The 27,681-nt window shown below is 41.8% G+C and overlaps 2 protein-coding genes across 5 annotated transcripts in view; one reads left to right on the forward strand and one right to left on the reverse strand.

Annotated features, from left to right (window-relative positions):
- rundc3b (RUN domain containing 3b) overlaps nucleotides 1-5,083 on the forward strand; it is a 118,828-nt gene extending 113,745 nt beyond the window's left edge. For both annotated transcript variants that reach the window (XM_068006945.1, XM_068006951.1), the window contains exon 11: nucleotides 3,121-5,083. In XM_068006945.1, the coding sequence (XP_067863046.1) occupies nucleotides 3,121-3,266 (146 nt within the window). In that variant the 3' untranslated portion in view covers nucleotides 3,267-5,083. The remainder of the gene's footprint in view (nucleotides 1-3,120) is intronic.
- Nucleotides 5,084-14,017: 8,934 nt separating this feature from the next.
- LOC137342781 (mitochondrial glutathione transporter SLC25A40-like) overlaps nucleotides 14,018-27,681 on the reverse strand; it is a 53,671-nt gene continuing 40,007 nt past the window's right edge. For 2 of the 3 annotated variants that reach the window (XM_068006970.1, XM_068006962.1), the window contains exons 8-11: nucleotides 21,096-21,205; nucleotides 18,641-18,722; nucleotides 16,050-16,130; nucleotides 14,018-14,886 (exon numbers count right to left, since the gene is read on the reverse strand). In XM_068006970.1, coding sequence (XP_067863071.1) covers nucleotides 14,723-14,886; nucleotides 16,050-16,130; nucleotides 18,641-18,722; nucleotides 21,096-21,205 — 437 coding nt within the window. In that variant the 3' untranslated portion in view covers nucleotides 14,018-14,722. The remainder of the gene's footprint in view (nucleotides 14,887-16,049; nucleotides 16,131-18,640; nucleotides 18,723-21,095; nucleotides 21,206-27,681) is intronic. The other variant, XM_068006979.1, reaches the window with a different exon arrangement.

Here is a 27,681-nt window from a genome sequence, read left to right on the forward strand (position 1 = left end):
AAACTTCTTCACTCAGAGGGTAGTAGGTGTGTGGAATTTGCTGCCCCAGGAAGCTGTGGAAGCTACATCATTAAATAAATTTAAAACAGAAATAGACAGTTTCCTAGAAGTAAAGGGAATTAGGGGTTATGGGGAGCGGGCAGGAAATTGGACATGAATTTAGATTTGAGGTTAGGATCAGATCAGCCATGATCTTATTGAATGGCGGAGCAGGCTCGAGGGGCTGATTGGCCTACTCCTCCTATTTCTTATCTTCTTATATTCTTATCCCATATATTTTAAATAGGTTGATGTCAGCATTTAAAATAACACCAGTTGAAAAATTAAAGCCTAAAAGCTGTAGTTGGAAAAATCATTTTCCTGCCTAAACACTAACCATTTTTCATTTGTGCATGTGTTAAATGGTGCTGTGGATGACAAAATAATGAGTAGGAAAAGAAACCAGGAATAAAAGTTTTGAAATGACTTTGTTGTATTTGATTGACATATAACTTTGTAGTTGTTTTCCTTTATCTGTAGATGGGTAATGTATACATTCAGGTTTATAAGAGAATTGGTCAGGAGAATTCTTCAGAGTTGAATTATTTCCATTAACTCCAGTGTTATTTTAGTGAGCGCAGAATAACCTTGTTTATAGGAATTCATTTTAAGCAATAGAAGCTTTGTGGTTAATGGGTACTACACAATAATTTGAATTTATATAGTACCTTTAACACAGAAAAAAAAATCCCAAGGCCTATAACAGTGGGGAGATAAATAGATAGATCAAAGGAGCAGGCGCCAAGCCATGGTGTGAAAGTTAGGAGAGGTAATCGAAGCTTGGGCGAAAAGAGAGGTTTTGAGAAGGCTTTTAAAGGTGAAGTGGAGAGGCAGAGGTTTAAGTGGAGAGTAGGGTAGAGACAACCGAAGGCTCTGCCTCTAATAATGGGATGAACGGAGGGGGAACACAAAAGGCGATTGAAGGCTAGGGGTGGGAATGTAATGTTGGAGGAAGTTGCAGAGGTAGGGTGGGCTGAGGCCAGATTTGAAGACAAGGGTGAGAATTTTAAATTTAATATAGTGGGAAATAGGGGGGCAATGTAGGTCAGTGAGGATGGGTCGACAGAAAAGGTAGGTAAGTCACCTCTATGTAGAATCATAGAAGTTTACAACATGGAAACAGGCCCTTCGGCCCAACATGTCCATGTCGCCCAGTTTATACCACTAAGCTAGTCCCAATTTCCTGCACTTGGCCCATATCCCTCTATACCCATCTTACCCATGTAACTGTCCAAATGCTTTTTAAAAGACAAAATTGTACCCGCCTCTACTACTGCCTCTGGCAGCTCGTTCCAGACACTCACCACCCTTTGAGTGAAAAAATTGCCCCTCTGGACCCTTTTGTATCTCTCCCCTCTCACCTTAAATCTATGCCCCCTCGTTATAGACTCCCCTACCTTTGGGAAAAGATTTTGACTATCTACCTTATCTATGCCCCTCATTATTTTATAGACTTCTATAAGATCACCCCTAAACCTCCTACTCTCTAGGGGAAAAAGTCTCAGTCTACCCAACCTCTCCCTATAAGTCAAACCATCAAGTCCCGGTAGCATCCTAGTAAATCTTTTCTGCACTCTTTCTAGTTTAATAATATCCTTTCTATAATAGGGTGACCAGAACTGCACACAGTATTCCAAGTGTGGCCTTACTAATGTCTTGTACAACTTCAACAAGACATCCCAACTCCTGTATTCAATGTTCTGACCAATGAAACCAAGCATGCTGAATGCCTTCTTCACCACCCTATCCACCTGTGACTCCACTTTCAAGGAGCTATGAACCTGTACTCCTAGATCTCTTTGTTCGATAACTCTCCCCAACGCCCTACCATTAACAGAGTAGGTCCTGGCCCGATTCGATCTACCAAAATGCATCACCTCACATTTATCTAAATTAAACTCCATCTGCCATTCATCGGCCCACTGGCCCAATTTATCAAGATCCCGTTGCAATCCTAGATAACCTTCTTCACTGTCCACAATGCCACCAATCTTGGTGTCATCTGCAAACTTACTAACCATGCCTCCTAAATTATCATCCAAATCATTAATATAAATAACAAATAACAGCGGACCCAGCACCGATCCCTGAGGCACACCGCTGGTCACAGGCCTCCAGTTTGAAAAACAACCCTCTACAACCACCCTCTGTCTTCTGTCGTCAATCCAATTTTGTATCCAATTGGCTACCTCACCTTGGATCCCGTGAGATTTAACCTTATGTAACAACCTACCATGTGGTACCTTGTCAAAAAACTCAATCAAATTCGTGAGACATGATTTTCCTCTCACAAAACCATGTTGACTGTTCCTAATCAGTCCCTGCCTCTCCAAATGCCTGTAGATCCTATCTCTCAGAATACCCTCTAACAACTTACCCACTACAGATGTAGTTCCCAGGCTTTTCCCTGCTGCCCTTCTTAAACAAAGGCACAACATTTGCTACCCTCCAATCTTCAGGCACCTCACCTGTAGCGGTGGATGATTCAAATATCTCTGCTAGGGGACCCGCAATTTCCTCCCTAACCTCCCATAACGTCCTGGGATACATTTAATCAGGTCCCGGAGATTTATCTACCTTGATGCGTGTTAAGACTTCCAGCACCTCCCTCTCTGTAATATGTACACTCCTCAAGACATCACTATTTATTTCCCCAAGTTCCCTAACATCCATGCCTTTCACAACCGTAAATACCGATGTGAAATATTCATTTAGGATCTCACCCATCTCTTGTGGTTCCGCACATAGATGACCTTGTTGATCCTTAAGAGGCCCTACTCTCTCCCTAGTTACCCTTTTGCCCTTTATGTATTTGTAGAAGCTCTTTGGATTCTCCTTTGCCTTATCTGCCAAAGCAATCTCATGTCCCCTTTTTGCCCTCCTGATTTCTCTCTTGCATGCAGGACTTAGTGCCATCAATCCTTTAATAAAGTGAGTTTTATAACCAATTCCATTCGGTAATATTGTGATTTGTCTATTTTACACAGAGAAGGAAAGTGGTTAAATTTGCTCCACAGCTAATCAGAATGATGTGCTTGAGTTTTATACCAATTGAAAGTAAAGATTTTGTTTCATTTATAGGGAAGGAGGACACTCCCTCATTACTTGGTCTATGTGGATCTCTGACTTCCATGACGAGCTACAAGTCTCTTACAAGCCTGAAGTCAAGTGAATGTCTTGCAAGTCCCAATGCTGAGATTACAAGCCCAGGGCTCACCCCATCTTAGGCATCTATGTGATTAGCAAAGCCGGAACGAAGCTGGCATCTTGTGTGCACAAAAGTGACATTCCAATCATTCGACAAATCCTGAGAACTGTGGAGACTTGATTAATAGGTCCAACTTGATTTTATTTAAGCAGAAAACCAACTGAGAATGCACTTGCTACTGTGCTTTGTGGTACCTTCAGCATCTGCAGATGGCTTTGGCCATTCGTGCAGGGTGCTTTACTTGAATGCGTTTGCTTTGGGAATTATTCCAGATATGCAAAACGTCAGACGTCTCTGCTTGTGTTGAGATTTTTTTTTTCATAAAATGTCTGCTTTAAGCTGTCTTTCCTCTTGTAAAAGAAAGCGTTACAAGTCTCTCTGCTTATTTGCTGCTGGAGTTACTTTGCAGAAGCCTGAAACACTGGGTTTGTAAATTTATGGATCAAAGAGGATGTTTAAATGTGCAATTAATTCCATTGCTTGCTTAAAAAAAAAGAAAAGCTGCTACTTTTACTGGAGATTTTAAAGTGAAAGTGTTCCCTGTTACTTGTTCTAGCTAAGGTTGCAGACTTCTAGATGTATTTCATTAGCTATTGTATTTACATTTTTTTTTAAAAAGAGAATTTTCATCTAGCTTCTTACATTCTGACTGCTCGGATCAAAGCCATTTTCCATGGACCTGCAAGTGAAGGTGATGCCTAGTTTCTGTTTTGAATTATTTGACTAACTTGATATAAGATGCCTTTAACATTCTGACAGGGTTTAGGTATATGAAGGTGTGGGCTGGATTGATCACCAATAAGTGAAAATTTTAAGTACCTATCTGTTCCAAGAGAATGTAAATGACAGCAAGCACATTTGGTGGTATTACCAATTTTTATGCAGTTGCCAGGAGGCTTTGTGTGCTCACAATGTGGGAGTGGCTGTCTGTTGATGCCAATTAGGAACAAGTACTGGTAACCCAGCCAGTCCTGTACTGGTTCTATCACTGTTTCATGGTGTAATTGTTTAATTCCAGTGTGACTACATCAGCAAAATTGTATCATTTCTAACACATTTTCCTGCCCTTATGAAGGAAAATTAACCAGAATTTGACTTCACCTCAGTAATGACTGAATGAATGTTTTGCAACAAACAATAACAAATCACTGATTAAAATACATTAAGAAATGGTGGGTGCCGATTTTGTTAAATAAAGCCAGTATAATAATGATGCATTTAAACAAGGTGCAAAGAGAACCTTGTCACAGATGTAAGGCACATTGTTGAAATGATAAAATGTGAAAACAATTAAATAGTTCTGTTAATTGTAACTAACTAGGTATGAATTTTTCTAAGACTTAAATTTAAAATTGAAAGTTGCATCTCAGTCTTTGACCTTGTGTTACATGTATGTTCATCACTGTCGATATTTGTGATGTTTTACTCTAAATGGCCTAAAGTCACAGCGATTTCTCACAATTTTTCTTGCTGTTACTTTGAACTGTTTATACACAAGACTAATTAATCACAGGGGGTCATATTAGACGGGATCTTTTGTGACATTTTATTTTAAAAAAATTTGTTGGCATAATTAACCCTATTTTTAATGTTTACTTTTAAATACAATCCCACTGCATCAGTAAGCATTTTATTCTGTATTGAACTAGTGTTTAGCTGCTGGTACTATGTAAATAATGCATATTTAGGTTTTCTTTCAGCACCAATGTTTGTTCACAGGGTCTTTGCCATTTTCTCATTTAGATAAGACTGAACAAAGTAATGTCAAACTTATCTTGTGTGTCTTCTTAATTTTTGTCTTGATAGTCTTAATAATTGCATGTATAATAAAGTAAAACCAATAGCTTCTGCAGTTTGGCTATTTATATATAATTTGTAAACCTTGGGGCTTCAGCTGTAACATGACTATTATCCATCTCTCGCACTGATTTTATTATCTCAAGTAGTGCATGAACTGAATGAGTTTGTTGGACTGTGTTGAGAGTGGTTTGTACATGCAGCCCAAATTCAAACAGCATAGTTACTTCACCTGCTTTGTTGAGTACTGACTGTTGAAAGAAGGAATGTAGCCTTTGTTTTCTCACAACACAATGAGCAAGAGGTATGGACTTTGTAATTGTACTTTTTTTAAAAAAAAGTTTTGTGATGCAACAGTTCCTGTTCAATTGACACATAGTTGGAATGCACAATGTTAATCCACACAAAGAACAAACCAAACTCAAGAACCATCAATTTCTATAGTGCTTCTTGTGTAAAAGAACATCTGCAGGAGGGGGATGCTTCACCAGTGGCATATAACCTTGGTATTCCCTTCAACCCTAAGCTAAGCTTGCTACTCCACATCTAATCAATTGCCAAGGTTCCCTTTTGTCACCTCTAGAACACTGCCCACTCAGCCCATCTGGTGCTGAAACCATCATGGACTGCTTCACCATCTCTAGGATCAACTTCTCAAATATTGTACTTGTTGAGTTCCCCTCTTCCATCTTTGTCAATTCAGAAATCTACAGCCTGAGTTCTCTTCTTTACAAAGCTCAGCACCCCCATCTCTCGCACCACAGCAAATAAACTTCAAGATCTTAATCCTCATTTTCAAATCTCTCACCCTTTATGGGTAATATTCTTCCACCATATATCCCAACCAAGGCCCTATGTTCCACCATCAGACTCATCTTTATACCATTACAGCTCTGCACTATAGAACCACTTTGCCTTTGGAAGCATCCTTGGTCCAACTCTTGGACCATACATTTGATCTCTTAACCCCGTCCCAAATACGTTGCTTCCCTCATTTTCTCATGCATCTCTCTACTGTAAGTGTATCAAGTTCTCATTAATTACCAATATTTAGATTCTAAGCCCATGTAAACTATGATGGATTAACAGATTGCAAAAGTGGTAGAGAGGTAATCATCAAGAGGGTGTGGTCCTGCCAGTCATAGCCAGCAACTTCAATGTTTTACAAAGCCTATAATCTCCTCCCTGATGAAGATGTAGTACTTTTCAACATGATCTTGAATTGAGAATGTGAATTGCCTAGTTCAATAATGGAGTGTCAGAAAATTCACTTGGCTAGCAGGGAGTTTATATATTGATATAGTTTAACAAATTGTTTATGTTTTAGATTAAAGATTCACATGGAAACCATCGGCCAAACTTTCAAATTCAGCAGGGTTGTAAAATGGGCGCTATTGGATCAGCTGCCTGTTAAATGCCCCACCCAAATGGTACAGATAAACATAGTATCACAGTATGTTACAGCGCATGAGGCCATTCGGCCCATCGTGCCCGTGCTGGCTCTTTGAAAGAGCTAGCCAACGAGTCCCACTCCCCTGCTCTTTCCCCATAGCCCTGTAAATTTTTTCCCTTCAAGTATTTATTCAATTCCTTTTTGAATCTGCTTCCACCACTCTTTCAGGCAGTGCATTCCAGATTACAACAACTTGCTGCGTTAAAAAAAAAAGTTTCCTCATGTCACCTCTGGCAAAAGAACCAATCACCTTAAATCATAGAAAGTTATGGACAGAAGGAGGCCATTCGGCCCATCGTGTCCATGCCATTGAAAAAGAGCTATCCAGCTTAATTCCACTTTCCAGCATTTGGTCCGTAGCCCTGTAGGTAATTGCATTTCAAGAGCATAGCCAAGTACTTTTTAAATGAGTTGAGGGTTTCTGCCTTTCAGGCAATGAGTTCCAGACCCCCACCACCCTCTGGGTGAAAAAATTTCTCCTCAGCTCCCTTCTAATCCTTTTACCAATTACTTTAAATCTATGCCCCATGGTCATTGGCCCCTCTGCTAAGGGAAATAGGTCCTCCCTTTCCACTATATCTCCTCTGTACCCTCACTAGTGCAATCACATCTTTCCAGTAACGTGGTGACCAGAACTGCACGCAGTACTTAAGCTGTGGCCTAGCCAATGTTTTATATAGTTCGAACATAACCTCCCTGCTCTTATATTCTATGCCTCGGTTAATAAAAGAAAGTATCCCGTAAGCCTTTTTAACCACCTTATCTACCTATTCAACACCTTCAGCGATCTGTGGACATGCACTCCAAGGTCCCTTTGTTCCTCTACACCTCTCGGAATCCTCCCATTTATTGTGTATTCGTTTGCTCTCCCCAAATGCAATACGTCACTCACCTGACGAAGGAGAAAGCCTCCGAAAGCTTGTGATTTTCAAATAAAACAGTTGGACTATAACCTGGTGTTGTAAGATTCCTTAGAAATGCAATACCTCACACTTGTCTGGATTGAATTCCATTTGCCACTTTTCTGCCCACCTGACCAGTCCATTGATATTTTCCTGCAGTCTGCAGCTTTCCTCCTCACTATCAACCACACGGCCAATTTTTGTATCATCTGCAAACTTCTTGATCAAGCCCCCCACATTCAAGTCCAAATCATCAATATATACCACAAAAAGCAAGGGCCATAGTACTGAGCCTTGCGGGACCCCACTGAAAACAGCCTTCCAGTCACAAAATCACCCGTCAACCATTACCCTTTGCTTTCTGCCACTGAGCCAATTTTGGATCCAACTAGCCACTTTCCCTTGGATCCCATGGGCTTTTACTTTTTGACCAGTCTGCCATGTGGTACCTTGTCCAAAGCCTTGCTAAAATCCATGTACACTACATCAAATGCGTTACCCTCATCGACCCTTCCTAGTCACCGGCTCAAAAAATTCAATCAAGTTAGTCAGACACGACCTTCCCTTAACAAATTCATGCTAACTGTCCTTGATTAATCTGTGCCTTTCCAAATGACTCTTTGTGCTGTCCCCCAGAATCGATTCCAATAATTTGCCCACCACCGAGGTTAGGCTGACTGGCCTATGATTACTCGGTCTATCTCTTTCTCCCTTTTTAAACAACGGTACAACGTTAGCAGTCCTCCAATCCTCCTGCCCCATGCCTGCAGCCAGGGAGGATTGGAAAATGATGGTCAGAGCATCCGCTATTTCCTCCCTTGCTTCTCTTAGCAGCCTGGGATACATTTTGTCCGGGCCTGCCGATTAGTCTACTTTCAAAGATGCTAAACCCCTTAATACTTCCCCTCATTATATTTATCCCATCCAATATTTCACACTCCTCCTCCTTAACTACAGCGTCTGCATCATCCCCCTCTTTTGTGAAGACAGACGCAAAGTATTCAATAAGAAACATACCCACGTCTTCTGCCTCCACACATAGGTTACCTTTTTGGTCTCTAATAGGCCCTACTCTTTCCTTAGTTATCCTCTTGATCTATATGTATTTATAAAACATTATTGGGTTTTTCCTTAATTTTCCTTGCCACTTTTTTTCATTCCTCTCTTTGCTTTCTTAATTTCCTTCTTAATTTCACCCCTGCACTTTCTATACTCTAGGCTTTCTGCAGTATTGAGCTCTTGGTGTCTGACATAAGCTTCCCTTTTTTGCCTTATCTTTCCCTGTATGCTCTTTATCATCCTTAAATCTGTGCCCTCTGGTTACCAACCCTTCTGCCACTGGAAACAGTTTTTCCTTATTTACTCTATCAAAACCATTCATGATTTTGAACACCTCTATCAAATCTCCTCTTAACCGTTTCTGCCTGAAGGCGAACAACCCCAGCTTCTCCAATCTCGCCACATAACTGAAGTCCTTCATCCCTGGGGGTGGGGGTGGGAGAAGAGGGAGAGTGAGATGTCATCCGGCGCTGGAACGGAAGATCGAGGTGGGGGAGAGGGGAAGATCAGGGAGACATCGGGGGCTGAGACGGACAGCGGAGGGGGAGACTCAGACATCGGACCAGGGTGGAAAGGTAGGTTGATTTTGTGTTTTAACTTTGTGCAATAGTTTTTTATTTAATTTATTTAGTTTATTTTTTGCCTGACCTGGCCCTTCACGCCTGGTTTCACCAGGTGTGAATCGGAAGCCGTGGGGAAGTCCTGGGAAAGCCTCCCAGGTAAGTTTAAAAATCGTTCTAACTACCTAATATGTCACAGGGAAAGTGCCTTAAGTACCTCAAAGAGGTACATTTGGTTCTTTAATTACCTTGCCGGTGGGTCTTCCGCATTCGGGACGCCCGTGCACACACAGGCGCGTCTGCATTTTTGCCAATTTCGCAGCCCCAACGCACCAGCAATTTAAATTTAAAATTGAGCCCAATATTCCAGCTCAGGCCTAACCAGTGTTTTATAAAGGTTTAGCATAACTTCCTTGCTTTTGTACTCCTGTGCCATTATTAATAAAGCCCAGGATCCCATATGCTTTAACAGCCTTCTCACCTTGTCCTGCCACCTTCAAAGATTTGTGTGCATACACCCCCAGGTCTCTCTGTTCTTGTACCCCGTTTAAAATTGTACCATTTGGTTTATATTGTGTCTCCTCATTCTTCCTACCGAAATGTATCACTTCATACTTCTCTGTTAAATTTCATCTGCCACGTGTCTACCTATTTCACCAGTCAGTCTATGTCCTCATGAAGTCTGTTACTATCCTCCACATTGTTTACTACATTTCTGAGTTTCATTTACAAACTTTGAAATTATACCCTCTATACCCAAGTCCAGGTTATTAATATATATCAAAAAGAGCAATGGCCCTTGTACCGACCCTGGGGAACACCACTGTATACTTCCATCCAGTCTGAAAAACAGCCATTCACCACTGCTCTCTATTTTCTGTCCCTTAGCCAATTTTGTATCCACGCTGCCACTGTCCCTTTAATCCCATGGGCTTTAATGTTGCTTACAAGTCTATTGTGTAGTACTTTATCAAATCCCTTTTTGAAAGTCAATATGCATATCAACCGCATTACCCTCATCAACCCTCTCCGTTACCTCATCATAGAACTCAATCAAGTTAGTCAAACAGGATTTTGCATTAACAAATCCATGCTGACTTTCATTTATTAGCCCATACTTTTCCAAGTGCCAATTAATTTTGTCCCATTATTATTGACTCAAAGTTTCCCCACCACTGATGTTAGGTTGACTGGCCTGTATTACTGGGTTTATCTCCCTCACCTTTTTTGAATAGGGGTGTAACTTTTGCAATCCTCCAGTCCTCTCGCACTGCCCACATATCTAACGAGGATTGGAAGATTGTGGCCAAAGCCTCTGCAATATCTACCTTTACTTCCCTCAGTAACCTAAGATGCATCCCATCTGGACCGGGTGACTTTTCTACTTTGAGTACTGCCAATCTTTTAAGTACCTCCTCTTTATCTATTTTTATCCTATCCAGTATCACTACTACCTCCTCCTTTACATCTCTTAATGGAACACAAGCCTACAGTTAACCCACACTATGTGGAGGAAAACTCAAGAAGGGAGAACATTACCAGATTTCAAGAGCAGTCATAGTTAATCTAGTTGATCTGCATATTTAAAGCAGGACACTGGTGTCTTCCGGCAGGTGGCCTGCACGCAGCCTGTTAAAAACAAGTTAAAATTATATCCCATGGGAAAGCAGCGGGATCAGAGGGGGCCTGGTAGGATGGGGGTGGGCAGGGAACTAGCTGTATTATTGTTCCAAATCCAAATAGCATTATAGGGATCAGACAATAGCCAAGCAAATTAAAATTCAACTTTAGAACATTTATATATCCTTTGCATCCTTTTGCCTTCACTATGTTATATTTCACATTAAGAAACTTTTTATTTGAAAAGTGAGAGTGGTGTCCTCAACTGTCGACAAAGCCTTGATAATATAACGATGGCCATTCTTAAATTCAGAAAAGAGTGAAAAACCAATGATTCTATAGTTTCTTTTGATCTTGGGTCTGTGCTTAGCTAGCTTATTTCAGCAGGGTGGTGGTAGTTAAGAGTTTCTGCAATTATTCTCAGTGCTCCGGGAGAAAATAAACAGTCATAGAGTCATAGAATGGTTACAACGCGGAAGAGGGCCATTTGTCCCATCGAGTCCGAGCTGGCGCTCTGCAAGAGCAATCCAGCTGTTCCCACTCCCCCGCCTTATCCTCGTAGTGCTGCAAATTGGTTTTCTTCAGTGTTTTTTAAAAAAAAAAATTCATTCACTGGATGTGGGTTTCACTGGCAAGGCCAGCATTTATTGCCCATCCCTAATTGCCCTTGACCCGCTGCAGTCCATGTGATGAAGGTTCTCCCACAGTGCAGTTAGGTAGGGATTTTGACCCAGCGGATGATGAATGAATGGCGATATATTTCCAAGTCAGGATGGTGTATGACTTGGAGGGGAACGTGCAGGTGATGGTGTTCCCATGCGCCTGCTGCTCTTGTCCTTCTAGGTGGTATCGAAGAAGCTGTCGAAGAAGCCTTGGCGGGTTGCTGCAGTGCACCTTGTGGATGGTACACACTGCTGCCACTGTGTGCCGGTGATGAAGAGAGTGAATGTTTAGGGTGGTAGATGGGGTGCCAATGAAGTGTGCTGCTTTGTCCTGGATGGTGTCAAGCTTCTTGAGTGTTGTTGGAGCTGCACTCATCCAGGCAAGTGGAGAGTATTCCATCACACTCCTGACTTGTGCTTTGTAGATGGTGGAAAGGCTTTGACCCGTCAGGAGGTGAGTCACTTGCCGCATAATACTCAGCTTCTGACCTGCTCTTGTAGCCACAGTATTTATAAGGTTGGCCCAGTTAAGTTTCTGGTCAATGGTGACTTCCCCCCCCCCCCCCCCCGCCCCCCAGGATGTTAATGGTGGAGGATTCAGTGATGGTAATACCATTGACTGTCAAGGGGAGGTGGTTAGACTCTCTCTTGTTGGAGATGGTCATTGCCTGGTATTTGGCTGGCGCAAATATTACTTGCCACTTATCAGCCCAAGCCTGGATGTTGTCCAGGTCTTGCTGCATAGGGCATGAACTGCTTAGTTATCGGGGGGGGTTGCGAATGGAACTGAACACTGTGTAATCATCAGTGAACAAACTCATTTCTGACCTTGTGAGGGAGGGAAGGTCATTGATGAAGCAGCTGAAGATGGTTGGGCCTAGGACACTGCCCTGAAGAACTTCGATGTGGAGATGCCGGTTATGGACTGGGGTTGACAATTGTAAACAATTTTACAACATCAAGTTATAGTCCAGCAATTTTATTTTAAATTCACAAGCTTTCGGAGGCTTCCTCCTTCCTCAGGTGAACGAAATGAAATCATTTCGTTCGTTCACCTGAGGAAGGAGGAAGCCTCCGAAAGCTTGTGAATTTAAAATAAAATTGCTGGACTATAACTTGGTGTTGTAAAATTGTTTACAACTGAAGAACTTCTGCAGCGATTTCCTGGGGCTGAGATGATTAGCCTTCAACAACCACTACTACCTTCCTTTGTGCTAGATGTGACTCCAGCCACTGGAGGGTTTTCCCCCTAATTCCATTGACTTCAATTTTACTAGGGCTCCTTGATGCCACGCTCGGTCAAATGCTGTCTTGATGTCAAGGGCAGTCACTCTCATTTCACCTCTGGAATTCAGCTCTTCTGTCCCTGTTTGAACCAAGGCTGTAATGAGATCTGGAGCCGAGTGGTCCTGGCGGAACCCGAACTGAGCATTGTTCAGCAGGTTATTGGTGAGTAAGTGCCACTTGATAGCACTGTTGATAACACCTTTCATGCTGATGACAGAGTAGACTGATGGGGGCGGTAATTGGCCGAATTAGATTTGTCCTACCTTTTGTGACCAGGACATACCTGGCAATTTTTCACTTTGTCGGGTAGATGCCAGTGTTATAGCTGTACTGGAACAGCTTGGCTAGAAGCTAGTTCTTGATTAGCAGCCAGCAACCTCTGCTCAAAGTCTAAGTTTGCAGGCATCTTCAGAGGATAGAGTCAGTGTTGGCTGTGATGGACCCTTGTAGATGTATAGTCTGCCATACTGACTGTCAAAGCTCACACATGAAAGCCACTTAGCTGTAGTAGAGGGTAATGAAGCCAGGTGGAACTGTATTGCATCAATGTGCCAATATTTTCAGAAGAGGAAAGGAAAAGAATTACATGTGCCTCCAGGATACTTGCTGTCACAGTTGAAAGATCAGAGTTTAAACTGCATCCTATACATTCACATTCCTTCTCAACCACGTATTTGGACGCAGACACAAGTTGCATAACAAACATGGGGACAAACTGTCAGGCCTTTTATGTACTAGCTACCAAAAAGTGTGTTTGCTGTGAAGACGTTCAGAGCCATCTGCTTACATCTTCAACAGCAATTCTGGATACTATGCTGTAAGACTACTAAAGGAAGCTGGCAACATTAGGATAGAGTACTTAAGAATTTTGTGAAGTTGGCACTTCAGAAGTTTTTAACAGGATCTCAGCATGCCAGTCTTCGCTGCCTTCTACAGTGGCTTCAGAATGCTTGTCACTACTACTGAAAGCAGTATTTTACTTCATATATATATGAAGTACATTTTTCCTTTTTAATATGGCAGTTTGCACCAAGATAATGCTTTAACTGAGTTGTCAGGCAAAATGCACTATGACTCACAAGTTTGTTCACTGCAGGCAGCTGTCTTACCCCTAGAAAAAGAACAAATCCTATGCACCAATAATTGTTCTTTTAGCTAGAATGACCTGCTTTTCAGAAGAGGAAAGGAAAAGAATTAGCAAGAAAAAGTTTAATGTAGCCTGGATGCACATGTTGTGTCACAGTTGAAAGATCAGAGTTCAAACTGTACCCCAGACTTTCACATTCCAACTGCTTTTGGGGAGAGGGGAGAAGATAAATTACTTAATTCTGAGGAGGGGCAAGAAAGGATAAAAATTAGCAAATAACCCTCAGATAAATACTTTCACTCAGTACACCACAGTACATCAATGGAACCAAAAAGGCTGTTAATAAGTTGTGCAGTGTTTGTTTATTTAAAAAAAAATAAAGGCAGATATTTATCTGACAACAAATCAAATTTTCTCAACATAAAAACAAAATTCCACAAACTAAGATTTACTGAAGTCTGGTTTCAGGAAATAATCTTCATTGCAATAAACTGACTGTTCAGGTAAACAAATTACAACGAACTGACCAGCTCATTTCTGTCTCTCGTCTGCAGATTTCATTTTTTTGTCTATGTATATCTAGTAGTAGGATAGGTAATTTTGTATGTTAGCCTTGTATTTTAAATTTCTACAGCTGCATTTAAACATCTAATAATGACGTGACACAACTTCAATATCCATTTCTTAGCTCCTTAGGTTTTGAACCTTTGTTGGTATAGTCCTACTAACGTTACAATACTAAATAGGCAAATTGTTCCTCCTCTTCTTTCACCACATGAATCTCATTATTTCTATACCTTTCACATCATTATGACTGGACCTTGGAATCTGTGCCACAATAGCAAACATATTTTACAGTGAGTTTAAGCACTGGAAACAGAGCTTGGAAAGGTATCTTACTCGTAATATTTGTGTCCGTTCGCTAGATGCCTTAAGTTCCAAAGGTCTCCCCTTTGTGCAATAATGGGTAGGCCATGTTTGAAGTTTTGTGTCTATAGTTTAAGTATAAAATTTGGCAAGAAAAGAGTCTCCACGTTTGGTGGTTTCTTCAAACTCCATCTGTGTGGATTTCTTCAGTTGATGTCTGACTTTCAGCCTTTTTTAGCTGCTCCTGCTCTTGGTTTATTTTACGAAAGAAAGATTTGCCATATTCATAGGAACTGATCATAATAGCACAAGCTGGTGCTACCTTCATTAATCGAGGCAACAAACCTGGGGGATAAGGCAGGAACAGAATTTAGATCCAGAAGACAGATAATGCTCTCAATTATCTACTATTTGAAATTGTAGCAGCATATACTTATTATTTAATCAGGGTAATAAAAGTTCTAAAAATAAAAGATCAAATTTACAACTCTGCATGAGTGAAGAGAGAAACTTGAAGGTACTGATGATTCAAAAATACAAGTGGCAGCTGTTTCAATTGATCATTCTTATCAGTACACGTGGGTTCGAGTGGATGCCAGTTTTAGCTTGGACAGAGTCTTTTGGCACTGCACTAAAAAACAAAGGAGACTCTGCTCTCTTGTATTTCTCAATGACAGCAAGTTAAACTTGTGTTATATAAGGCACATGTCCAAGCATCCTCCTTCATGGTTTGGAACTCTTACAGATGTAATAAAAGGGCTTCCTTCAGTCCATCTACAAAATGTAGGACCAAGTTGTGGGGTTAATCTGTGACAAAAAAGGGGATGTTGCAACAAGGAGAGAAGGCTCCAGCCAAGATCAACGTGTTGATTAGCACCTGGAGGAGCAGCCAGCTTCATGGTGGGTATGTCTCTGTCAAAGCCCCTTACATGAGGACTTGGATTAGTGGTTAGTAATGAGTAAGCCTGGTTTGTGGCAATTGGCCTTGAATGCTTGGAACATCAATGCGGCCGACACATTGCAAACTGCATAGGCTTTTCCACTATGCCGAAGGCAGATGTCCGTCCATACTATAGCTGATGAGGGCACTGAGGTGTGGGGAAACTGCTGCTCGAAGATGTTACCTAGAGGTTGAATATGCAAACTTGCAAATATCGAGAGTTTAGTGCCTATTTTGATTGGGTTGCAGAGAGGCAAGAGTTGCTACTGGACTCTATTTTATATTAGGAATTGCACAGATGTCAGATGTTAAATGAGACTAGTTCAAGTTCTTGCGCTGAATTTGACCATGGACAGACTACAAAAAAAAAATAAAAATGACAGCTCGAATAAAAACAAAATACTGAAAATTAGAAAATCACTTTCCTGTAACAGCCAAAATTAAAATACATGACAGGAATTTATTTCCCAATGCTAAAATGTACTACAAAGTCAAACTGCAAGTTGATACTTCATTGACATAAAATTCTAGTTTGTTTTGTGCTAGATTCATAGATGGTCTTACTTACCAACAAATAAACCTCCATATCCAGATTCATTAACAACTCTTGCCATTATTTTCCAGGTGGAGGACAATTTACTTTGTGACTCTGGAAAAGAAAATTAATAATCACAGAGGCTCTTGATGATTGTACTGCATCAATTTGAAAATTATTTCCTCCTGTTGCAAGATACAGATTTGCTATTTTATAGATTGGAAAATAAGTATGTTCCAGTTATAAGACAATAGAAATCCCAGAACATTGGGTTCTTTGAAAGCCATTGTAGTGGTACTGGTAGTGGAGTCTCTATATATGAGGTTGAAGGGTCTAGCCAATAAGCACATCAGCCTGACTCAGTTGGTAGCACTCCTGAAGGTTAGACGGCTGAGATTTTAAACCTCATTATACAACTTGAGCCTATCATCTAGAATGACACAAATGTAGTACTGAGGGAGAGCTACATGGTCAAGTGATGTCATTCAGATGCGATGTTAAGCTAAGATCTTATCTGGCTGCTCTTGTGATTCAGGTTCCATGGGACTATTTTGAAGAAGAATTGGAGTTCTCCTGGTGTCCTAGCCAACATTCCTCTCTAACCAGTTGGTCTATTTTTGATGGTTTTCAGTCAGTCATTCACCTCATTGGTATTTGTGGGATCTTGTACACAAAATGTCTGCTGTGTTTGCAATTTCTTGAGCAAGATTTCCATCCCTAGCTTTTCAGTTCCCCTCAAGTAGCTACTACCTCAAGTTGCACCACCATCTTCTGGTAGAAATGGTGCAATATTTCTTGGCGTTGCTGTCCAGCACTAGTTTGTTGCTCTCCTCTTTCGATCTTCCAATTCATAGGTGGAACAGCAATGGACAAAGGTAACATCAATTCTCAGTGCTGCACTCTTACTGGTGGATTTTGTGCTATTGGAACTATCAAATTCAAACAGATGAACCTAGCAACATAATGGCACTATTGGGAGTTGGAAAGGAGAGCATGGCTTTGTTGGGTAAGGGTAGCAGCAAGCAGTCCACCTTCAGTGTAAATAGACCTGTCTCTGATCTCTCCAAGATCAATTAGAAAGAGTGGAATAACCAGAGGACTGCCCATTTTCTGAACTTTGGTTGCAACTCTGAAAAAGCCAGAGATGCAAGGACATTTTTTTTAAATGGGAAAAAATAAAAGCAACACATAATGGAGAAAAAAACAATACCAAAAGCAGAAATCCAAGAATCTCAACTGTAGCTCCAAACACTGGCATGCAACTTTATGGGCACAGGCTCTAAAAGGGAATCAGGGGGAAAACTCTCCAGTGGCTGGAGTCATACCTAGCACAAAGGAAGATGGTAATGGTTGTTGGAGGCCAATCATCTCAGCCCCAGGACACTGCTGCAGGAGTTCCTCAGGGCAATGTCCTAGGCCCAACCATCTTCAGCTGCTTCATCAATGACCTTCCCTCCATCATAAGGTCAGAAATGGGATGTTCGCCGATGATTGCACAGTGTTCCGTTTCATTCGCAACCCCTCAGATAATGAAGTAGTCCGCATGCAGAAACACCTGGACAACATCCAGACTTGGGCTGATAAGTGGCAAGTAACATTTGCGCTAGACAAGTGCCTGGCAATGACCATCTCCAACAAGAGAGAGTCTAACCACCTCCCACTGACATTCAGTGGCACTACCATCGCCGAATCTCCCACCATCAACATCCTGGGAGTCACCATTGACCAGAAACTTAACTGGACCAGCCACATAAATGCTGTGACTACAAGAGCAGGTCAGAAGCTGGGTATTCTGTGGCGAGTGACTCACCTCCTGACTCCCCAAAGCCTTTCCACAATCTACAAAGCACAAGTCAGGAGTGTGATAGAATACTCTCCACTTGCCTCGATGAGTGCAGCTCTGACAACACTCAAGAAGCTTGACACCATCCAGGACAAAGCAGCCCGCTTGACTGGCACCCCATTCACCACCCTAAACATTCACTCCCTTCACCAACAGTGCACCGCGGATGCAGTGTGTACCATCCACAGGATGCACTGCATCAACTCAGCAAGGCTTCTTCGACAGCACCTCCCAAACCCACGACCTCTACCACCTAGAAGGACAAGGGCAGCAGGCACATGGGAACAACACCACCTGCAAGTTCCCCTACAAGTCACACACCATTCTGACTTGGAAATATATTGCCGTTCCTTCATCGTCGCTGGCTCAAAATCTTGAAACTCCCTACCTAACAGCACTGTGGGAGAACCTTCACCACACGGCCTGCAGCGGTTCAAGGCAGTGGCTCACCACCACCTTCTCAAGGGCAATTAGGGATGGGCAATAAATGCTGGCCTTGCCAGCGACGCCCACATCCCATGAATGAATAATAATAAAAAAAAGAGAATGTGGCTCTTGCAAATTCATGCACTCCAAAAATTTCCCAGTCCAGAAGGTAACGGGAAATAGGAATCACACAAGAAGCAAGCCTAAGGGGTATTTGCCCAATATCCTGCCTTGTCTCCACAATTCTCAACTTCATAACTGGTGAAGATTGTGAAATATAGGTGAGTACTTAAAACACACATTTATAAATATGGGCCACTGCATAGTTTCAAACAAAAGTCTAAAAATTACATACTCCCTAACACGTCCAGCTCTCCAAGTTCAATTTGTCTGCGAGTTTTCACGACATCAAATGGCAAAGTCAATACAGCTGCAATCTGAAAGAGATGGTCATTAATGGAAACATATAATTTCACTCACTTCTATTTTCACACAGGTTAATAAGCAATATTTAAATTATTTTGAAGAGAAAAAGACATCAGGTTGTGATTGGATGCCACTCATTATTCTTACTCACAGATGATAAATAAAATGCGCTGAGTGATGCACCTCCATCTGCAAGGAGTATGCTCCCATCCCTCTACATACACCACTCGGGCTAGCTGCTAGGAGGTGCACCCATTGGCTCAGTAATGGCTTTCCTCTGATCTTTTCTGCCCTTCAGGAGGAAGGCTTCGTGCAGCAGTGCCGCTGAGATTAGAAAAAAAAGTGGCATGGGGATCTAACTTGTATCTCACTACCATTGTGGAACAGTGTATTGTTGTTCTGCTATATTGTGCCACCACTTTCTAACAAATGTAAGTGTAGATCTTCCACTTCCTTGTGCCTAGAGAATGCTCAGTTCCAGGGTGCACCATTGCATCAGGTGTCCTTCCCCTCTACGCTACACCAGGATTTCCTTGGCATTCCCAGATGGGTAGAGTTGGACCGGTGCCTGTAGTAGATGCAGGATCAGCATTATCATTAAAAGAAGAAAGCAGCAACCAGAAGATCCTGATATTGGTGACCAGGAGTGTAGCTGCAGCCTGTCATGGGGCAGGCCTGAGTAGAAGTGCACCTGGGCCATGCAAAATTCAAAGGCATCTCTTTCCTCACGTGTGTATCCCATCTCAGGTATGCTTTACCTAAGACACACCCAGAGGAAAATCTACCCTGTGTTCTTAAATACCATAGGTGCCATACAGCATAGATTGTATACCAAACTATATAGGCAGTCCAATCTTAGACATCTAATGGCAATCTTTAATTGCTTCACCTTCCCCCTTCCTATTTATGACTATCCCATAACTTTCTGCTTCACTGTACAAATTATATTAGGCGTGGGATTTATGCAACTTTTGATACGCAGCAAGAGATACAATGGCAGCTCTTGTTTTATTGTGATATAAGCAAGGAGCCATATTTTTACCCTGCTGTGAAGTTATAGAAGTTAAGACAAAGCATGCATACCTAAATCTACAGAATACTGCTCACTGTACAGTACTTTGACTTTTAAAGATTGAAATTTGGTCAGCAGTTTTTAAAATCATACTGCACTTTCTAATGTCAGATTGGTGTCTAGGAAAATGGCACAGGTATCAAGAATGCAACATAAACCAAGTAAACTCCAGCCTCATTAGGGTTAATTAAATGGCAAAATATGATGTGAGCATACATGTTCTGCATGTCAAGGGCATTTGATTAGAAGTAGAATCACTATTTTTAGATCTTGTATTGTACAGATGGTGAGGCCACGTTTGTAATAGAGTACAATTTTGGACATAATGGGATAGAATTTCCCTAGGGTTCCTCGATCTGCTGCCACAACTTCAGCAGAAACCCTGGAGAAACAGTGTAAAAGGCCGCTTCTGTCATTTCTCCAGGGTTTCCGCCGATGTTAAGGCAGAACTTACATGAAAATTCCAGATGCCTGTCATTAATGCATTTGTGAGGGTCAGATAAGAGTGAGAAGTACGTTTTTGAGACCTTGCGTTATGGAGCAAGACATACAAAACCAAAACATTTTCACCAGAGATAAGATCAAGATGAAATATGACACAGGTCTTTTAAATACTGAAATGCTTGGATGATATAAACGTAAGCAGGGCACTTAATTTAACCATGAATGCAGAACTATACAACACAAGTGCAAAATTAAGATTGAGGAACGGGAGAAATGACCGTTTAGAATAGGATTGAAGGTTATGTTATTTACACAAACATGAGTAAATACTCTATTGGACATTACATTGATGGAACAACAGCAATTTTATCTGTGGAAAGCTACCAGTTATGATTGAATAATGGATATTTGTGGAGTTTCTCTCAAGCACCTTAGGTGGTCAGAGAAATTTTGTATAACCTTCCTTCAGGATATCCCAGGCTTTCAATATTCTTGGACAACATGAAAAGTTAATAAAACTCCTAAGTATTTTAATACTAAACCAAACTGTAAATATGTAAGTACTATTAATGAGAATCTTAACTAAAGACGTGTAAAATGTTTTAAAGGATCAGTTATAATTTGTTGTAGTTATCTAAGATTTTGGCTTGTACATAAATATTTGAGCAAGACCAAGATTATTAAATTAAGATTAACCACTTCCAGAAAAATTCATAATTACTACTCAGCACATTTTTTTTCTAAAAATAATTCTGGATTCACAAAAATGACATTAAATTTATTGTGAAAAACATTTAGTTTCAATGCGCTACCTAAAAGCACCTATTATACCCAGCACAAATGTTTACATAACTATAGTCAGACTTACTGCGCCTGATGCTGCTCCTGAGAAAAAACTGATCATTAACGTAGGTTCACTGACACTGTACTTCTTGCATAACTGTCTCTTCATCAGTTCATAGTTAAACCAGTATATTGCTGTGGGGACAGATAGTTGAATTAAAACTCTGTTGCATACCTCTCTAATTCCAGCCAACACACCTTCTCATTATAAACCAATAATGCCTCTAAACAAAAGTACAAGTAGAACAATGTGCAAGTGCACCTGTTACCTTTAATTCAGCAACTGTGTTTCTGTGCACAGAAACAGTACATTTTCAGGCAACTGTTCAATATGATTTAATTGCTGAGGAAAAACTAATAATAAATGTTTGTGCACTTAAAATTTTTGTAAATGATTAACATTTGATTACCTTTTTACTGATCTGTTCCACAGCCGTAACTTAGTCGGGGGGAGGGTTAAGCACTGCCTAGAGTGGGATTGGGGGTATGAGGTAGGGCAACTTGTGTCACAATGGCAAATAGGTGGGGGAAAAAAATGTACCAAAAAGACAGAAACCCTGCTGTATTTAGCCCACTGCTCAGACTGTTTTGACCATACCCCATAATAAGTGTCATTTTCACGCTGAGAACCATCAAAAAAGGATGTTGCCATTAAGGTTTCATTTAAACAATTACACTATACAAACTTTAAAATAAGTTCCTGACCCAGAAATGATCATTTTAGAAGGCGAGTAAAACATGTCATTAGTTAATAAACAAAACCTCCTTCTCCTTTAATTTTGTCTTTTCTTTCAGTGGCTAATGTTGAGTATTTCCACCTCCCATTATGACATAACTTCCAGATACAGGCCCACATTTACAAAAATGTTAGGACTGTATAACAACAACCAAATGAAAATGCCTAGCATATTTTATAATTAACAGGCAGAAAGAAGGGATTTAATTTTTAAAATTTTGTTCATTGGGAGGGAGTGGACACTGAAAAAATTAAGCATTTTTGTCCTCAAGATAAATATTAGTTTCTGCAAGCTATAGAAATATAAATTACATCTGGGACACAAAAGCATCACTTGAAATGCATGGTTTCTAAGAAGCACTTCTTGTTTTTGTGTGGTTCTATTCAATTTACTCAGTTTGAAACTTTGGGTACAGAGAGCTGGAAAGGACTTTATACTTTACTTGTGCGGAAAAACATTCTATATAATTGATAATAATTGGCTGTTGATCTAATGTAATAGTTATCTACTTTGTTTCAGCATATCATAAAAGCTTGTTGAATGATATATCTATGTTTGACTTCATACTAGTCAGCAGTCAGTCTAAAGCCAGCGGAGCATTTGAGCTAAATCTGGCTCTATGGTTGTGTTTTGCCACATAAGTAAGCGACTACGTCTCAAGGATTAATTTTATGTTGAAAGGTCCAGTAGGCGAGGCAAGTTTTTTGTTTTGACATTTTGAGGATAGCAATGTTAGTAAATTACTGCAATTAAACTGAAAGTGATGACTATTATTAATTTACCTGTTTAAAATTAAATAAATATGCCTGTCGAGCAGCGGTCTGATAGGAACGTATATTCATCTGCCTACTGAAGATGAGGAGATTGTGTAGCAGCGCATAATATTTTCCAGTAAGATAGAACAAAATGACAAAGGTTCTCTGTTTAATCCCTGCATCTCGTTACATTTACCTAAATTTTGGGTTCCTAGAAGTACTGGTTTGTGGGGGGTGTGAGGTCAGCTCACAGGAAAAGCCATTGATGCTGAATCCAAGTAGCATATCTAGTGTAAAAACCAAAAGCAGGACAGGCATATCATTTGTGTTGTATTGCACACACGGCCACTTTGTCCCTAACAGCCCTCCGGACTTCTGCGTTATCTGTATGAAAACATACTAAAAAGTTCATGTAAATTAAGATTCAAAAAGTAGCTGGATAAAATATTTGGTTTGCAATGGAATAGGTATGGAACAAGGTAACAAATATTCAATGCTTCGTGTGATGCTTAAGGTTGGGGGGGATGGGGGAAAGAGAAGGCTGTTGTCTGCAGAGGCCACCAGGCCTGGGTTGATTATTGTGAGATGGCGTGAATATTCTGAAGTTCTGCTCGATTACTTTTTTGATCGCGAAGTATTTATGAAGTATTTTCTATTAGGAGATTAAATAAATGTGATAGATTCCATCATAGGGAAGACTATAAACGGTATATAGGAGTAAGCATGATGAACCGATATCCTTTTCTTATCTCATGCTTTCTTACGTTCTCAATGTTTCAGTACTACTTCATGCCATCAATTTTTTTTTATTCGTTCATGGGATGTGGGCGTCGCTGGCGAGGCCAGCATTTATTGCCCATCCCTAATTGCCCTTGAGAAGGTGGTGGTGAGCCACCTTCTTGAACTGCTGCAGTCCGTGTGGTGAAGGTTCTCCCACAGTGCTGTTAGGAAGGGAATTCCAGGATTTTGACCCAGCGATGATGAAGGAACGGCGATATATTTCCAAGTCAGAATGGTGTGTGACTTGTAGGGGAACTTGCAGGTGGTGTTGTTCCCATGTACCTGCTGCTCTTGTCCTTCTAGGTGGTAGAGATCGCGGGTTTGGGAGGTGCTGTCGAAGAAGCCTTGGCGAGTTGCTGCAGTGCATCCAGTGGATGGTACACACTGCAGCCACTGTGTGCCGGTGATGAAGGGAGAGAAAGTTTAGGGTGGTGGATGGGATGCCAATCAAGCGGGTTGCTTTGTCCAGGATGGTGTCGAGCTTCTTGAGTGTTGTTGGAGCTGCACTCATCCAGGCAAGTGGAGAGTATTCCATCACACTCCTGACTTGTGCCTTGTAGATGGTGGAAAGGCTTTGGGGAGTCAGGAGGTGAGTCACTCGCCGTAGAATACCTAGTCTCTGGCCTGCTCTTGTGGCCACAGTATTTATGTGGCTGGTCCAGTTAAGTTTCTGGTCAATGGTGAACCCCAGGATGTTGATGGTGGGGGATTCGGCGATGGTAATGCCGTTGAATGTCAAGGGGAGGTGGTTAGACTCTCTTGTTGGAGATGGTCATTGCCTGGCACTTTTCTGGCGCGAATGTTACTTGCCACTTATCAGCCCAAGCCTGGATGTTGTCTTGCTGCATGCGGGCTCGGACTGCTTCATTATCTGAGGGGTTGCGAATGGAACGGAACACTGTGCAATCATCAGCGAACATCCCCATTTCTGACCTTATGATGGAGGGAAGGTCATTGATGAAGCAGCTCAAGATGGTTGGGCCTAGGACATTGCCTTGAGGAACTCCTGCAGCAATGTCCTGGGGCTGAGATGATTGGCCACCAACAACCACTACCATCTTCCTTTGTGCTAGGTGTGACTCCAGCCACTGGAGAGTTTTCCCCCTGATTCGCATTGTCTTCAATTTTACTAGGGCTCCTTGGTGCCACACTCGGCCTTGATGTCAAGGGCAGTCACTCTCACCTCACCTCTGGAATTCAGATCTTTTGTCTATGTTTGGACAAAGGCCGTAATGAGGCCTGGCGCAGAGAGGTCCTGGCGGAACCCAAACTGAGCATCGGCGAGCAGGTTATTGGTGAGTAAGTGCCGCTTGATAGCGCTGTCGATGACACCTTCCATCACTTTGCTGATGATAGAGAGTAGACTGATGGGGCGGTAATTGGCCGGATTGGATTTGTCCTGCTTTTTGTGGACGGGACATTCCTGGGCAATTTTCCACATTGTCGGGTAGATGCCAGTGTTGTAGCTGTACTGGAACAGCTTGGCTGGAGGCGCAGCTAGTTCTGGAGCACAAGTCTTCAGCACTACAGCCGGGATGTTGTCAGGGTCCATAGCCTTTGCTGTATCCAGTGCACTCAGCCGTTTCTTGATATCACGTGGAGTGAATCGAATTGGCTGAAGACTGGCTTCTATGATGGTGGGGATATCGGGAGGCGGCTGAGATGGATCATCCACTCGGCATTTCTGGCTGAAGATGGTTGCAAAGGCTTCAGACTTGTCTTTTGCACTCACGTGCTGGACTTCGCCATCGTTGAGGATGGGGATGTTTACAGAGCCTTCTCCTCCTGTTAATTGTTTAATTGTCCACCACCATTCACGACTGGATGTGGCAGGACTGCAGAGCTTTGATCTGATCCGTTGGTTGTGGAATCGCTTAGCTCTGGCTATAGCATGTTGCTTCCGCTGTTCAGCATGCATGTTGTCCTGAGTTGTAGCTTCACCAGGTTGGCACCTCATTTTTAGGTACACCTGGTGCTGCTCCTGGCATGCTCTTCTACACTCCTCATTGAACCAGGGTTGATCCCCTGGCTTGTTGGTAATGGTAGAGTGAGGAATATGTCGCGCCATGAAGTTACAGATTGTGCTGGAATACAATTCTGCTGTGCTGATGGCCCACAGCGCCTCATGGATGCCCAGTTTTGAGCTGCTAGATCTGTTCTGAATCTATCCCATTTAGCACGGTGGTAGTGCCACACAACACGTTGGATGGTGTCCTCAGTGCGAAGACGGGACTTCATCTCCACGAGGACTGTGCGGTGGTCACTCCTACCAATACCGTCATGGACAGATGCATCTGCGACAGGTGGATTGGTGAGGACGAGATGAAGTAAGTTTCTCCCTCGTGTTGGTTCGCTCACCACCTGCCGCAGGCCCAGTCTAGCAGCTATGTCCTTCAGGACTCTTGGTGATGGACAATGAAGTCCCCCGCCCAGAGTACATTCTGTGCCCTTGCTACCCTCAGTGCTTCCTCCAAGTGGTGTTCAACATGGAGGAGGTCTGATTCATCAGCTGAGGGAGGGCAGTAGGTGGTAATCAGCAGGAGGTTTCCTTGCCCATGTTTGACCTGATGCCAAGAGATTTCATGGGGTCCAGAGTCAATGTTGAGGACTTCCAGGGCCACTTCCTCCTGACTGTATATCACTGTACCGCCACCTCTGGTCGGTCTGTCCTGCCGGTGGGATAGGACATACCCAGGGATGGTGATGGATGAGTCTGGGACGTTGGCTGAAAGGTATGATTCTGTGAGTATGGCTATGTCAGGCTGTTGCTTAACTAGTCTGTGGGACAGCTCTCCCAACTTTGGCACAAGTCCCCAGATGTTAGTGAGGAGGACTTTGCAGGGTCAAGTGGGCTTGGTTTGCCTTTGTCGTGTCCGGTGCCTAGTGGTCCGATGCCGGGTGGTCCGTCCGGTTTTATTCTTATTGTGACTTTCTTTTTTAAGCGAGATTTTACAACTGAGTGGCTTGCTAGACCAGTTCAGAGGGCAATTAAGAATCAACCACATTGCTGTGGGTCTGGATTCACATATAGGCCAGACCGGGTAAGGACGGCAGGTTTCCTTCCCTAAAGGACATTAGTGAACCAGATGTGTTTTTACGACAATCCGGTAGTTTCATGGCCACCATTACTGATACTAGTATTTTAATTCCAGATTTTATTTAATGAATTGAATTTAATTAATTGAATTTAAATTCCCCAGCTGCCTTGGCGGGATTTGAACTCATAACTCCGGATTATTAGTCCAGGCCTCTGCATAACCACTATGCTACCGTACCCTTAGCAGAAAAACAGTTCCTCAGGGCACAGAACATCACTTGTCCTTGAGGATCAGAATACATATCCATTATTCTTAATTCGGCAGTGTTCCATGGTTGTGTGCATTTCTCAAATTCCACTTAGTTTTCTATATATTTCTATTAACAAAAACTGAAGTTAGTTTTTAAAGCAGTAATTTGAAAAATTCTATGTTGAAAGTTCAAAAATGTTTTGAGTACGCAAAAAGAACAGCTTTTGTTGCAGTTTACGGCTGTTGAAAAGACACAGCAAACTTCCTATTGTGTTTCACTTCCTTTATCAGAGGACCAAGAATGTACGATTGGACTGAAAAAGGCTTAAAAAAAATCAGTGGACTGGATAAGGAAACAATTTCTTTTTCCTGCATTTGAACGTTCTGCTAATTAGAGATGTTTCGGATATATCTAGGGAACTACGGGTCTACATAATTTAACAGTTTAAATTGACACACTGTGACCTTGCCTTACCTTTAATTGAAAAATAGTTTTATTGCACAAATCCCTTTTGTGTTTAAACAAGTCTTACTGGAACAAAGAAGTGAGCAGAACAGTGGGATTACTAAAGATTTAAACAGCTGCCAACACAGGGCAACTAGTATGGATTTGGAATTTAACAATGGACAAGTCATGCTCGTTTTTCTTCTGTTGACAATTTTCTCTCCCTCTTAATTGTTCACCTGGTGTTGGCTCTTGCTGGGCAGCAGCTCCATAAGCACCAACCGCCCTAAAGTATCTTCCTAGTCTTTAATCTACCATTAGATAAGCGAACCTAAGTACCATAGCAGTAACTTAGTTCAATTTTAATCTGTTTATTCAGATGAGACATTAAACCAAGGTTCATGATATCATAGTAGGTACAGCACAGAAGGCCATTCGGCCCATCGTGCCTGGGCCGGCTCTTTGAAAGAGCTATCCAATTAGTCCATTCCCTGCTCTTTCCTCATAGCCCTGTAAATTTTTTCCCTTCATGTATTTATCTAATTCCCTTTTGAAAGTTACTATTGAATCTGCTTCCACCATCCTTTCAGGCAGTGCATTCCAGATC

The sequence above is a fragment of the Heptranchias perlo genome, chromosome 2 (assembly GCF_035084215.1).
Source record: "Heptranchias perlo isolate sHepPer1 chromosome 2, sHepPer1.hap1, whole genome shotgun sequence".
In the NCBI taxonomy this organism is placed as follows: Eukaryota; Metazoa; Chordata; class Chondrichthyes; order Hexanchiformes; family Hexanchidae; genus Heptranchias; species Heptranchias perlo.